The 15,872-nt window shown below is 37.9% G+C and overlaps 1 protein-coding gene across 1 annotated transcript in view; it reads right to left on the bottom strand.

The window, feature by feature from the left end:
* LOC131432724 (myosin-G heavy chain) overlaps nucleotides 1–15,872 on the bottom strand; it is a 311,040-nt gene that overhangs the window by 18,951 nt on the left and 276,217 nt on the right. Inside the window, exons 3-4 of the mRNA XM_058599194.1 lie at nucleotides 12,629–12,709; nucleotides 12,096–12,157 (exon numbers count right to left, since the gene is read on the bottom strand). Of these exons, the coding sequence (XP_058455177.1) occupies nucleotides 12,096–12,157; nucleotides 12,629–12,709 (143 nt within the window). The remainder of the gene's footprint in view (nucleotides 1–12,095; nucleotides 12,158–12,628; nucleotides 12,710–15,872) is intronic.

Consider the following 15,872-nt stretch of genomic DNA (forward strand, 5'->3'; position numbering starts at 1 on the left):
TATTATTTGCCGATACTAGCATTGGAATGAACTTAAGTTTGTTATAATCGGTTGAGTCATGGTGGGGAAAATTAAGCGGAGAAAAAATAAATGCGTCTTGTCGGTTACGTCACTCATGCCTTTATATCTCCGGAACTGAAAGTGACAACCATTTGACCTTCAACCTTGATCAATGATCTAATAGTAGCTTTAAAAGAAGCCTAAGTTTGTTGAAATCGGTTTAGTCAAACCCAAAAAAAAATCGTGCCTGAAGAAAAAAGTGCGTTGATATAAGTCACTTATATCAGAAGTCACAGTCATTTGAACTTCAGATTTAATCAAAGTCCTACTAATAGCTTCTAAACAACTCTAAGCTTTTAGAAATCGGTTCAGCCATCTCAAATAAATTTGTGACGGAGCAAAAAAAAGAACGTTTTGTCGGTTACGTCACTTATACCAATATATTTCCGGAACCGAAAGTGAGAGCCACTTGAACTTCGAACTTGATTCACAACCCAAAAACAGATTTCAAACGAGTCTAAGTTTGTTAAAATCAATTCAGCCATCTCCGAGAAAATTGTGGGGAGAGAAAAATTAGACACAAACATATTCCGATCTCGTTCGAACTGTATAAAAACCTAGGGTTCTCCGGAGCACCAATCAAAAGTCGGTTTCTCGAGCCAATCTATTACCGATCTCTGGAGAAAGGCAAAAACTTCTTTTCATACATTTAAATGTAAAGAATTTAATCTATTTATGTATAACTCAACAGAAGTTATGGTTTAGTAAGTCGTAAGTAGTCTACCACGAATCAAATTAATAACGAATTGGAAGCCCTTTACAAAACCTCCGATTACGGCGGGTGGCCGTGGGTTCCTTACGAAAATCAATATTCATTAGCAACGTTCCCTCGGCCCTGTGTAAATACAACGGTTGTAGTACTCCAGCGGGAAGAACTTATGTAACCATCACGATTCTGTGTTTGCAAACATGACCCGATCGTGTACGGAAAACCTACCGCACCCCGAACCTGCTGATCGTCGTCATTATTGGAAGCTTTATTATCACGAAAGCAGACGGTTCGTTCGTTCTGCATATCAGAAAATATGCGGAAGATGTGGTGCAAATCGCTGGGACCTACCACATCAGGATCGCCTCCGGGTCTGGCTACCGCCATTCGGTTGGATGGCGATGCCCATCAGGATTGATCAGATGTTACTGCGTCGTGTGATTCTGAAGTACGATTATTGTCCGGAAATAACCCAACAAAATCATTGCCAAGCAGAGAGACATACTTTATTTGATTGTTCGTCGGTCGGTCTGTCGGTGCGGTGTCTGATTGTTGTCGGGTGGTACACAGCGATTGGAATCGAGGGGGGCGGGGGAGGGACTTATTCGTGTAACCATGTAAGGAAGATGGCGAAGCGGCCACCTACCATGAACACAATTGAACAACTGAACTGCACAGCAGGCCATGCGCAACGCAGTCCAAGACGATGGTGAAAGACGCGACTGAGATCACGACCAGGAGAAACATAAAAGATATCCCCTTCGGTAGAACAGATGCAACCGCACAAAATATAAAAAATAGTGGTAAGACTTCCCATATATTTTTTTTTCTTTCTCCTCAAGGGCGGCCCACCCCTGAAACAAGAAATTACGTTGCATCCGCGCCCTTCCATTCCGGCATTGTGGAGATGTGGCAGAAGGGCGGTGATCTTGGAAACAAGCCCAATACCATTAGGGACGGTAAAATATTGTAATTAGATTTTTAATTGAAAAGCCTTGTTGTTGTTTGACCCGATCGGGGCAGAGCAGCGAGCGGGGTTGCTTTTCTGCGGCGTGGACAAACATGGGGATGACGATCTTGAAAGAAAAAAAGTCGTAAAACCAAAGAAAGAAAGAAGAAAAAAGTGGACCATCAGGTCGGCGGGTCTAGTGCGTGACGCGATCGGTTCTCGGAGCGGATCATTGGCGGTACTGATCGTGTTGGGTTGCCAGCCAGCGAACGGCTCGGTGCAGCCACCGGTGGTGACACAGTTTTCGATGGAACGCTACATTCGGAATTGTTTTCGACAACTGTTTTATTTTATGTCATGGCTCGAATGGATGTCAACAGAAGGAATGTGCTATTGTTTGGTTTGGTTTATATTTTGATTCAATTTTTCGGCATGTAAAATGTGCTCAAACAACTTGTACTTGTATGTCTGGACTTTTTTACATGTTCGATCCACAACTCAAGTCGGCGTTTCCAAATTGATCTATGATGATTTTTGTTGATCATTGTTTACCTACGTTTTTATTGACGGGGCGGGTCATTTCAACAATTGAGTAATTTCGCCGAAATGGTCATTGCACAGAATTTTTTAAAGCCTGCCCACGTTCAATTTCGAGCGTCAAAAGAATATCAGCGAAAAAAAAACACAAATTACCAATACAGTTGTTTATTTCAGAATAATTAGTTTCGAAGTACGTACTTGACTTCTCGTAACTTATACCATTCCAAGAGGGACCTCAGCATTCGACGAAAATTTATTTCCCCGGGGAAACCTTTTAAGGTTTGTAAATAAATAATAATCGCTGGGAGCCAGGTCTGGAGAGTACGGGGGATGGTGGAGCAATCCGTACCGCAAATCATTCAACTCACCGTTGCTTTTATGCTGAATGCTGGGACTCGTACTTTTTTTTTTATCATAGAATGATAAAGGAGGTTGGAGACACATCGAAAGTAAAACATAATCATATGATGGGGCATTCCATGCAAAATCAGCCACCCAAAATTTTTTTTCCATCCAACTATTTTTTTTCGGTAAAGAACTCGAAAATATTCGACACATATTTTTTTATATCAGTAAGGTACGTGGGGAAATTTCGAGATATGATATTTCGAAGTTTCGCGTTTACAAAAAAGAGCCTTTTTTCAACAGCCTGTACTGTAGAATCTAATAAAGATACAAAAATTTGTTCAAGACATGAAATGTGCGTCTTTTCCTTAGCTTTCAAATAGACGATTCCATAAAACAACTTTTAAAGTTTCACGAAAAAAGTTAAAAGTTATTAAACAAATAAAAAAAATTCAAACTTGGGCCTAATTTTTTTTCTTTTTTTTTTGTTGAGAAAAGAACCCATAGGGATTTAACTCAATCTTGGCAAACCAAAGTTGTGCAAGATTCTGCAGATGAGAATGTTATATATATATATATATATATATATATATATATATATATATATATATATATATATATATATATATATATATATATATATATATATATATATATATATATATATATATATATATATATATATATATATATATATATATATATATAAAGGGTGATTTTTTAAGAGCTTGAGAACTTTTTTAAACAATAAAACGCATAAAATTTGCAAAATCTCATCGGTTCTTTATTTTAAACGTTAGATTGGTACATGACATTTACTTTTTGAAGATAATTTCATTTAAATGTTGACCGCGGCTGCGTCTTAGGTGGTCCATTCGGAAAATCCGCTTTTTTATCGACAAATTTTGTTCAGCGATGAGGCTCATTTCTGGTTGAATGGCTACGTAAATAAGCAAAATTGCCGCATTTGGAGTGAAGAGCAACCAGAAGCCGTTCAAGAACTGCCCATGCATCCCGAAAAATGCACTGTTTGGTGTGGTTTGTACGCTGGTGGAATCATTGGACCGTATTTTTTCAAAGATGCTGTTGGACGCAACGTTACAGTGAATGGCGATCGCTATCGTTCGATGCTAACAAACTTTTTGTTGCCAAAAATGGAAGAACTGAACTTGGTAGACATGTGGTTTCAACAAGATGGCGCTACATGCCACACAGCTCGCGATTCTATGGCCATTTTGAGGGAAAACTTCGGAGAACAATTCATCTCAAGAAATGGACCGGTAAGTTGGCCACCAAGATCATGCGATTTGACGCCTTTAGACTATTTTTTGTGGGGCTACGTCAAGTCTAAAGTCTACAGAAATAAGCCAGTAACTATTCCAGCTTTGGAAGACAACATTTCCGAAGAAATTCGGGCTATTCCGGCCGAAATGCTCGAAAAAGTTGCCCAAAATTGGACTTTCCGAATGGACCACCTAAGACGCAGCCGCGGTCAACATTTAAATGAAATTATCTTCAAAAAGTAAATGTCATGTACCAATCTAACGTTTAAAATAAAGAACCGATGAGATTTTGCAAATTTTATGCGTTTTATTGTTTAAAAAAGTTCTCAAGCTCTTAAAAAATCACCCTTTATATATAATATATATATAATAGGGCTGAAAAGTCACCACTTGTGGTTGAACACCCAATTTAAATCTTAATAATTTAATTTTAACTCATATTCCAATAAATAGTTATTAAAAAAAACCAATTTCATTTTTGTGTTGTTTGTTCTGTCCTTCAGTAATGATGGTGATAGATGAATAGAAACAAATTTTTTTATTTTAATAACGAAATTAGTTGTCAATGAGAATTTCGTGTTGGATTGAAATATTGCTGGTTTGTGTCCAGAATATTCTCCAACTAAACACATTCTCTAAAAATAAGAGATTTTTTCAGCAACGTAAATTCTATATTTTAACTAATTTTATAGTTACTTTTAACATTTTGTTGTTGAAATCAACTAATTCAAAAACAGTAATACGAATTAGGCGCAGAGTTAATTTCGGTCGTTCCGTGTGTGCTTGAAAAGAGATATAAATTTTCAAAACATTGTTATCTGTGAATATGAAATTTACAAGTGACATAAATCCACGTATGACTCAATTTTTCCAAACGTAATTCGTTAAATTACTGAGTTTTACAAGGATGGCTTAAAGCTGTGCCAAACATATTCCGCCTTTTATGCAAGAAAGTCCAATTACATGTTTTAACACGTTAAATTAAAAATACATGAATACTGTATCTAATTAACTGCACAGAACCAGTACACAAAACCAATCACCACGATTGTTTCTACCCGGTTCACGTCTCTTTCGTCAAACTGCCCCCGTACTCCAATAATGAACTCGTTATCGCCGATTCCGCACCGCACATCCACAGAGACACTGGTTTGAATATTTACTACCAGAATATTGGGGGAATGAACCGTTCTATCAATGACTACCATCTTGCATGTACTGACACAGAATACGATGTACACTAAGGTCTCTTTTTACACGTTTTTTTTTCGCACGGTTTTTTTATACACGGCTTTTTTACACGGATTCCGGAATTAACACGGTTTTTATTTACACGGTTCGGTTTCTGATGAGAGTTTAAAAAGAACCGTCATTTGTTTTTTTTTGAGAAAAATTTTAAAGAAGGGAACAGGTTGTCTGTAAGAAAACGATTATGAGAGTTAATTTAAAGTTTGAAAGTTAACTAAAATCATTCATTCAATTGACGGGAGTATTGACTGTCGTTCCATAAAATGATTAATCAGTCTTCAGATCTTGAACCCCTCTCGTAAATTACACGACAACGTCTCTTCCACTCAGTTGTGGTGTATGATGTCAGCATCGTCCTCGTAAGATGCTGATTGATATCATCGAGAATTTCGGAGCGTTGAAGAACTAGTCAAATTTACTTCAACTCTTCAGCATATCGAGCAGTACAGTATTTCATACCCATTTGAATGATATAGCTCTAGTAGTATTATGATATACGCCTATGAAATGAGTTGCTTCAGCATGACACATAGTTAACGCTCGTATCCGTACAGTATTTTACAGTATTGTACTGTATTTTCGACTCAAATACTGTGTACTGTTTTTTACCCTCAAATCTACTGTATTTTAATTTGTACTTTTAATTTATACACTGAAATGTACTGTATTTTTCATACTAAAATTTAATACAGAATTTTAAGTCTTCAACGCATCGAATTTCGATCTGTGACGAATGTGAATGAGAACACAACAACAACACACACAAATTTTTTTATTAATAATTCTTGTTCAGAGCGCGTCACAACAATCAAGCGAAACATGCAGGATAGTTTAATAGGCAAAACGATTTACCCCTATTTGGCTTGCTACGGGTTCGAGTCCCATCTCTGCGGTGGCTTTTTCGCGGTTTTCATTACATAGTTGTATTCGCATGTCATTTTTTCAATCTGTTTTCCTCGTAAGATGCTGATCAAATTTATTTGCTTTTGTTTTTTATTAACTATTTTTAGGAAAAAAAGCGTACTGTAAAATGTACTGTATTTTCAAAGTCTATGTACTGTATTTCTTTGATTTTTACGCCAAATGTACTGTTTTTCGTAAAAATTATACGAGCGTTACACATAGTAATACCTTTTCTAATTAGATTTATATTCATCTCTATGAATTCATCCCCTTTAATTCTGTCTCTGCGTGCATAGATCTTCATCCAATACCCATATCTTCCCACTCAGTTGAAAATGACTGTTAAGATCCTTAGTATTTACTACACATCGCACCTTCGGAATTGAAAAGAACTGATTCTTAAGCTTGATTTGTAGTGAAAGTGTTTATTGGTGGTATTACTAGCACTTCTTTAGTCGAACGTTCTAATTTTAAAGTATTTTCGTTTTTTTTTAAACTGAATGCATTATACAGAAGGCATGAGCAAGTTAGATTAATTTTCTTGTCGTAATTTGCAACGCGTTTTCTAAGTGTTCTAATTTTAATTTATCATCCAATGTGTTTTATCAAGTATGACTGAACCCTTCTCGTAATCTCAGGCTGTTTTTATTGTGAAAAAACAGTTACATTTTCACAGTTATGTGCAAACTGCATGAATTTGGGGGTTAAAAAATAAGCTTTTTCCCCCTTCAAATTATCAAAAGTTACATTTTATCCAAAACAAAACAAACAAATAATCAAATCTACGGTTTTTGGAATTATTACGTCAAATTTTCCACGCGGTTTTTTTTTGCACGGTTTCCGCAATTAACACGGTTCTCATTTACACGGATTTTTTTGACACGGTACGTAACCCCCGTGTAAAAAGAGACCTTAGTGTATATGCCTTTACGGAAACCTGGCTGAATGAGAGTACATTAAACATGCAGATCTTCGATCGTTTTTACTCCGTATACCGGCAGGACCGTAACTGTCGAAATAGTTGCAAAAAGAGCGGCGGTGGAATCTTGATTGCCTGTCGCTCAAAATTCAATTCTCGTTTGGTGCCTACCTTGAACTGCGACAATGTCGAGCACATTTGGATCGCTATCACGTTCCCTAATTTTACGCTATACTTGTGTGTGCTTTACCTCCCTCCTGATCGCGTGAATGATCTAGACCTGATCGAACAGCACTTGAGTTCACTTTCATTGATAAGCGATACTATGCGTTTAAATGATAAAATCGTTATCTTGGGGGATTTCAATCAACCCGGTATTAAATGGATTCGAGGTTCTTGCGATTATCTCTATCCGGATGCTACGTGCACTACAAAATCGCAGACTTCAGTACGACTGCTCGATGATTATAACACTGCTGGTCTAGTTCAGTTGAACGATAAGTACAACAGTAACAATCGCCTCCTAGATCTATGCTTTGCCAGTCATGAATTTTTCCATAACCATCGCACCTTCGCCACTAGTTAAATTGTGTCGTCATCACCCCCCTTATCTGTTCAATATACCGGAACATTCACCAACTGTATTCAGTAAAACCTCTGAAACCACTTACTACGACTTTAAAAATGGAAACTTCGATTCTATCATTGAATTGGATGAGCCTATTTTCTAAAAGCGATTGCAATTCCGTTGCTACGTTATGGTCTCATATACACGGATAAAAATCTATTACCGGTACCATGATTTTTTAATCATGAAATCATGAACCATGCCTTCTCATGAAATTTCATAAGCAAAATGATTGCTATCATGAAAATTTTCATGAAAGATGTGTTATTGTGCATGATACCAATCATTTTGCTCATGTAATCATGACTTATTATTCATGATAGACATGATTCATGATTTCATGATTTTTAATCATGGTACCGGCAATGGATTTTTACCCGTGTAATGTCGTACTCCATCGAACAATTTATACCCAAAAAAATTCGACGAGAATCGGTCCATCCTCCATGGTCCAATATGACATTGAAACGTTATAAGCGCGCTAAGCGGTCTGCGCTGAGAAAATCAACTAAGCGTCCCTCGATCCAATTACGATCTCATTATAAGCACCTTAACAGCCACTATGAACGATTGAACAAAATATTACATCAAAACCATCTTCTTCGTATACAAAATAATCTAAGAATAAACCCGAAACGCTTCTGGAATCATGTGAACGAACAGAGGAAAGAAACAGGACTACCAAACCAGATGTTTCTTGGCGATACTGAATCATCGGCTTTAATTGATATTTGTAACCTATTTCAACGACATTTTAGCAGTGTATTTTCGCACGAAATCTTATCCGATGATCAAATATCCAAAGCTATTATCAACGTTCCTCGTCGTTCTCCAATTGGCCCGCACCCTTTAATTACTGATACTATGATTGCAAAAGCGTGCTCTAAATTGAAATCATCCTCGAATGCTGGTCCGGATGGAATTCCCTCTTTAGTATTAAAAAAATGCTCGAGCAGCCTATTAATTCCACTATTGATACTGTTCAACTTATCACTTAATTCAGGAACGTTTCCCGACATCTGGAAGAAATCATTCATTTTCCCTGTGTTCAAGAAGGGAAACAAATCTGATGTTTCTAATTATCGTGGGATAGCCGCACTATGCGCCGTATCCAAATTACTTGAAATTATTGTTCTCGAGTTCGTTACGCATAACTGCAACAACTACATCTCTGAAAGTCAACACGGTTTTATGCCAAATCGATCAACCTCAACGAACTTATTATCTTACACATCCTTCATTATTCGATGTCTACAAGCACGTCGATAAGTTGACGCTATATATACTGATTTCTCCTTCCATTTTTATTCTTGCTCTACCTCAACGATCTCAATTTTATATTGAAATGCCACAAACTATCTTTCGCAGATGATTTTAAACTATATTATCCAATAAAATCACCTGACGACACCATATTTTTGCAGTCACAGCTTGATATATTTGTGAACTGGTGTATTAGCGATAAAATGGTTTTAAATGCCTCGAAATGTTCCGTTATGTCGTTTACTCGCAAACACTCGTTAATTAGGTACGCCAAGTACATTTCGCAGAATGTACTTAAACGTGAGTCTATCGTTAAAGATCTAGGTAACATTCTCGATATCAAGCTAGATTTCAAAAGTCATATCGACTATGTGATTTCCAAGCTTTTAGGTTTCGTTTTCCGCATCACCAAGAGCTTTGTCAATGTACATTGTCTAAAAGCATTATATTGTTCTTTAGTCCGCTCGACACTTGAATATTCAGCTGTTGTCTGGTCACCTCATTATCAAATCGACATAGAGCGGATTGGAGCCATTCAGCATAAATTTGTTAGATTTGCCCTGCGTAACCTACCTTGGAGAGATCCTGCTAATCTTTCTAGTTATATCGATCGCTGTAAGCTTATTGACTTGGATCGGTTATTTGTTCCTCGAAATATCTCCAAGGCAACTTTCGTTGCTGATTTACTTCATTCACATATCGACTGTCCCGAGCTTTTGCAGTTGATTAATCTCGACATTCATCGACGTAATCTACGTTCCCACCCCTTTCTCAGATTACCTATAGCAAGAACAAATTATGGGTACAATGAACCATTCTCCAGTATGTGCCGAACTTTCAACAACTGTTCCAATGTTTTCGACTTTCATTTATCTCGAAAAATGATCAACATGTGTCTGTATGTGTGTTGTCAACTAAGAGATCGAGATCTCAGAGATGGCTGGACCGATTTTGATCAAACTAGTCGCAAATGACCCCGTCACCCAGAACGCTATTGAATGGTTTTGAGATCGGATGTTTACTTTTTGAGTTTTATATCAATTTTTTTAGTTTTTTGACAGTATCTGTCACACTAGACCTTGAAAACAGAATATGTTTCCAGACTTAGATTCCGCACGGTAATAGCTATCCAACAAGCCATAGATTGATAAAATCCATCCATTTTCAACGGAGATATCGACATTTTTGTATAAGCGACTTTTCCCCCTATTCCTGCAGTAGGAGTTTTGAGCGCTGTATGACAAAGCAATGCTTGGGAGCAACATGAAACACGATTTTTTATATTGTTACATACAATTGTTTCTAAGTACCAAACAGACTGTGTACAGCATACTTTTTCATGACAATTTGCCTCGGACCGATTTTAGCACGGTTCGTTTTTGGCAACATAATATGGCATACGTAAACCAGATGATATCAGCATTTTCGAGTTGAAAGTAATTCCATAATTATATTGATTTAAACTACTTACAGCAATAAATGCTGGAAGAACATAACTTCCATATACCATACGACTCAGTTCGTCGAGATCAGCAAATGCGTGTGTGATAAACCGTTTTCTACAAACTCAGATTCATATGAAAAGTAGTATACTCCCAAACAAGGTTCCTGAATTACGTTTGGATCCGACTTCTGATTGCGGAACCACAGGATGATATGGGAAACGAAATTAAAATAATGAAATTCATTTTTCTCGTAGATGGCTGAACCGATCTAAGATTCGAATGAAATCTAAGAATCATCTATGATTCCAATGAGAGGTCTTAAAATCCTATAAAACATCTTACTTTTTAGTTAGATCCGACTGCCGGTTTAGGAGATACGGGATGATTAGTATAAAAATGTCCATTTCACATAAATTAATCAGGTTTATCGGGTTTGCAGATTTGAATAGTCGGTTACCAAATAAATTTATTTCAGTTTAAGCGGTATTCGTTCTTGGATTCGGAATGTACCCCCAAATTTTAATTCGCACTACAATTTCTCAAAGATGTTTACACACTCCTCAGGTGAATTGAACTGATTTCGGTTACACCGATTTTAGAATTCCGGTTCCAGTATCGAATCGTTTCTCAAAGCTCAACCATTTTATCAAAAAGGCCAAATCAAACTTCAAAAACAAAAATTCAAATTAAAGGACTTAAGATACAAAATTGGTGAATTTTATCCGATTCTGGAATTACAGATGATGAGTTTTTAAAGTTCATACCGATATATAAGATGTAAATTGTTTGGCGTATTAATCTATGGTCATTCGAATCATTTTGGGTTATGCTAGTTCCTGAATACCAGCTCTGGAAGTACCATAAATAATGACGAAAAACTTTAAAGTGGAACTTACTTCGACATCTCATGGAATGTTCAAATCGATTTTCACAAGTTAGGATTGAAATTCGATACAATTTGCAGTTTCGACATTACATGGTAATGAGTGATCAACATCTCAATTTGCCGTTTAAAACGACGATAATTAAAATAATGAGAACTAATACACCGAAGAATATCCATGCAAAAAACATATGCGGATTGATAAAAAAAGGTGTCATCTCACTGCTAGGTGGATTAATCACGTTTTTATACTCAGAATACGTAAATTTTCACATTGTTTTCTAAGTGTGTTGTGCTGTCAGATAGTAGTTTGTTGCTGAATCGTTCCATTTATTATCACCTTTCACATTTTCTTCGGTTTTATTGGTACAAATTTTATTTACAATGGGCCGCCAACTACGATTGGCGATTTTCTATCAGTAGATCCACCTTGACTTGAAATTAAACAGGCGAAATGATAGATAATGAAATTTAGACTTACAAATATCATCAGTCAGTACTGTTATTGTTCCAGGGTCGGCGGAGGCCTTCTGTTCGATGAGCTCAGTTGTATGTCGGGTGCCAGATTGTCGCTGAGTCAATTCCATGAATTATCATTTTATGCATTTTCTTCTGCGTTTGTGTTCTTACTATTACAGTTATGGTTATAAATCAGCACACGAAATTAAATATCCGTTGGTTGACCAAAAATGATTTGCGAACCTCAATCAACTAGTTATGAAATAATGAAGTTTCCCACGAAAGCACGTGGCTCTTATCTTCTATTACGAGTCAGACAAACGTTAAACGGTCAATCACGTTCCGAGATTGGCCAGAAGTTCAAGAACAGTCAAATTAGCCTTCCCTATTTTGTTTTTTTTTATGTCGGATGACTAGACATAGTTGTGAACGGTTTCTAAAATGATTTTCATAAAACTTACCGTGGAGGACAGGCGCACAGGGGCTGGGTGTAGTTGAGCCGTACGTAGACCGCGTTGCAGACCTGTGAAGTTGAGATCAGAATGTTGCTTAGTTTTTTTTAGGTGCTACTAGTAATAAAATCAAATTCGATTCGGCCCTACTGTTTACAGTTATTCCAACACATGTCCGACGGTTTCCTACTAACCTAATTTTAAACTGGCAATTTGTGATCTGAACCGTAGTTTGGGGGAAAAAAACCCGACTGACTGATCTCTTTCGCGACCCGTATATCAACTTGATTCACTTTTTCGGTAGCTTTGATTTAGCTTACAATGGACCAGCTGGTCCGGAGCTTTGCAATGAAACCCTAATTATAACTGCCCCGGCGAGAGCGGCCGGTTTAGCCTAGGCCTAACGCCTAAACGCCGAATAAAACGAAACAAATTATGTACTCTTGGCGGAATACTTTCGGAACTTATGGTCCTAGTTATTAGGCTCCGGTGTAGACTCCGGTTGGTTTTTGCACCTTACACTTTTTGCGGCAGATACTCACCTGCTGAATCGCACATTCCGGCAGGAAGTAGATGTGCTGGTTGTGGGGATAGTAGTGGTACTTGGTCGGGGCTAGGCCAACCTGCAGGAGAAGAAGAAAACGGAAAATTAGACGTTTCGACCTAATTCATTGCACTTGTTTTTTCGCTTAATATCAGGAAGACTGTAAGCGAAGCTTTTTGTAAATGTTCGAAACAATCGAAATGGATTTCCGTTGGCCCTCCAAATTTAGGTAAAGCTGCCGGTCACTTAATGTTGCGAAACTCCGGTAATTTTTGCCACATTTGCATAATTAGTAAAACAAACCTTGGTCCAGTCCCCTTTCGCGCCTTTTTCTGTTTAATAGCTGAACTGGATCGTTTTTTAGATAAGGTTAATAGCGTAGAATCACAATCATGCAAAATTAATTGATGGCTAGACAGCAAGCCATCATTTTTTTTCTTTATTTGCTCTCTAGCCCCTCATCATAATGCATATGCTAGGCGCGTGTGGTCATCGGCAGACTTCCCGACCGTACTTGGTGAAATCGGAATCACCTTTCGATCTGATTTTACCCATTTGTTAATAACCGTGTTTAACGATGTTCACTAATTAATTATTGCAGTAACTTTATTACTGATAGAGTGGCATAGTGCCGTGCTGCTGACGTAGAGCCTTCAAACTAACCCGTACGTATAATGTTAGCGGATAATCGACGGATAGAGTTAATAAATTAACTTCCTGGGGTGGCGATAGGAGACAGCAATCAATCCACCATATCAATCAATCATCACTCGGGCTTAGGCACACGCCTCGACGCGTCCGATCAGCAGGTTGCCATGGGCAATGGTTTAGCATTGGCCGGTTGTTTGTTTATGGGATCTCAGCAACCGGTGTCTGCCTGAGGCGTTTCGCTTGGAACGACTGCGTTTTGCACAGATCCCTGCTGGTGTGCTGGTGGCGTTACGCGCAGGGGCTGTAATACAGTCGATGAAATCACATATGGGGGTTCGGATAGGTTTGATATTGATTCCAGTATAGATCCATATTATGACCTAAATCGTGCCATCCGTTTTCAAGTAATGATGTTAGAGGGGTTTACTGCTTAATACATGTCATTTATGTTTCTGTGCTTTTTTCTGGGTCTATTCGATGCCTCTTTTCCTTCGTGGAGAAGCAGTATCATTTGGTTAGCCCTCATTCGTCCCATCGCACAGTGATTCCTCTCTATTTAAAAGTTGGCTAGTACTCTAAATTTGTTGATAAATATCTGCTGTACGAGTTTTCATCAAGTATTTGAGTTCGTCGAATATATTTCTCTCTTCATATTATATAAAAAAATGTTCGATCTATCTAAAATTGACATGAGCGGTGCGATAAATTAATTTTGAGATTGATTTGGTGATTTCGTATCAAAAAACGCTCACCAGCAACTCTTCACACGATTCAATCAGTGCCATCAAAGAGAGACGGATATCATCACAGCAACAAAAAACCGGCATGGTTCATTTAACATAGAATAGACACCAGTGCGAGAGCGAATTTCTCTCGATGATCTGTGTGAGAATCAAAGGTTACCACGCTGCTGTGGGGATTCTCTCTGAAGCAACAAACGGTCGCTTATTCTCGTTTCGCGATCCGGTTCTACATGGGCAGTTGAAAATTGCGATAGAATCGTTTTACTGTTGCCGCTTATTCTAACTATATGCATATAACCTTTGTATAAGTTGTGTTTATGAAAATGTATGTGAAAGCTCCACACAAGGGTTTTGAAATATTGCAACCTAGTATGAGAATCATCAAATCGATTTTCTGCGATAAATGTCAACTTGCGATTCTCTTTTGGCAAATTCCACACAGCACTAATCATTATCAGACTGTAAATTTTTTAAAGCGCCGTGAAATACTCCGAGTATGAAGTGGAGCGAAGAAAATCACCAGCACTTGATCCTTGAACAATCTTCATTTCACATTTATAAATTTTTCGATTCGATTTTATGAAAGAACGCAGAATGTTATCAATAAAAGAAGAACAAATGGTTATTCAAAATACTACGGAATGTAACTAGACCTCTCAGGGAAGGGCTAACCAATTTTCACGAATGTGGACTCAAATGAAAGGTCCTACAGTCCTTTTAACTGCTGACAAAGTTTAGTCGGATCCAACTTTCGATTCCGGAATTACATGGTAATGAGTGTAAAATATTTCGAACAGTCAAAATTTTTGAAACTTGTCTCAACTTTGTAAAACTTTTTATTTGATTGCTAATCGAAAGGAGGAATAGAGAAAAAGAGGAAAAGAGGAAAAGAGGAAAAGAGGAAAAGAGGAAAAGAGGAAAAGAGGAAAAGAGGAAAAGAGGAAAAGAGGAAAAGAGGAACAGAGGAAAAGAGGAAAAGAGGAAAAGAGGAAAAGAGGAAAGGAGGAAAAAAGAAACAGAGGAAAAGAGGATAAGTGGAAAAGAGGAAAAGTGGAAAAGAGGAAAAGAGGAAAAGAGAAAAAGAGGAAAAGAGAAAAAGAGGAAAAGAGGAAAGGAGGAAAAGAGAAACAGAGGAAAAGAGGAAAAGTGGAAAAGAGGAAAAGAGGAAAAGAGGAAAAGAGGAACAGAGGAAAAGAGGAAACAGAGGAAACAGAGGAAACAGAGGAAACAGAGGAAACAGAGGAAACAGAGGAAACAGAGGAAACAGAGGAAACAGAGGAAACAGAGGAAACAGAGGAAACAGAGGAAACAGAGGAAACAGAGGAAACAGAGGAAACAGAGGAAACAGAGGAAACAGAGGAAACAGAGGAAACAGAGGAAACAGAGGAAACAGAGGAAACAGAGGAAACAGAGGAAACAGAGGAAACAGAGGAAACAGAGGAAACAGAGGAAACAGAGGAAACAGAGGAAACAGAGGAAACAGAGGAAACAGAGGAAACAGAGGAAACAGAGGAAACAGAGGAAACAGAGGAAACAGAGGAAACAGAGGAACAGAGGAACAGAGGAACAGAGTAGCAGAGGAACAGAGGAACAGAAGAACAGAGATCCAAAACTTGTCTTTGTTCAGCTTTGTGGAACTTTTTAGTTGATGGCTATTTGAAAGGAGGAAAAAAGGAAAAGTGGAAATGATGAAAGGAGGAAAAGAGTATGCTAGAAGCTGTAACAGACTAGAAGGCTCCAGCAGGCTAGAAGGCTCCAGCAGACTAGAAGGCTCCAGCAGGTTAGAAAGCTCCAGCAGGCTAGAAGGCTCCAGCAGGCTAGAAGGCTCCAGCAGGCTAGAAGGCTCCA

Source organism: Malaya genurostris, chromosome 2 (genome assembly GCF_030247185.1).
Source record: "Malaya genurostris strain Urasoe2022 chromosome 2, Malgen_1.1, whole genome shotgun sequence".
Taxonomy (NCBI): domain Eukaryota; kingdom Metazoa; phylum Arthropoda; class Insecta; order Diptera; family Culicidae; genus Malaya; species Malaya genurostris.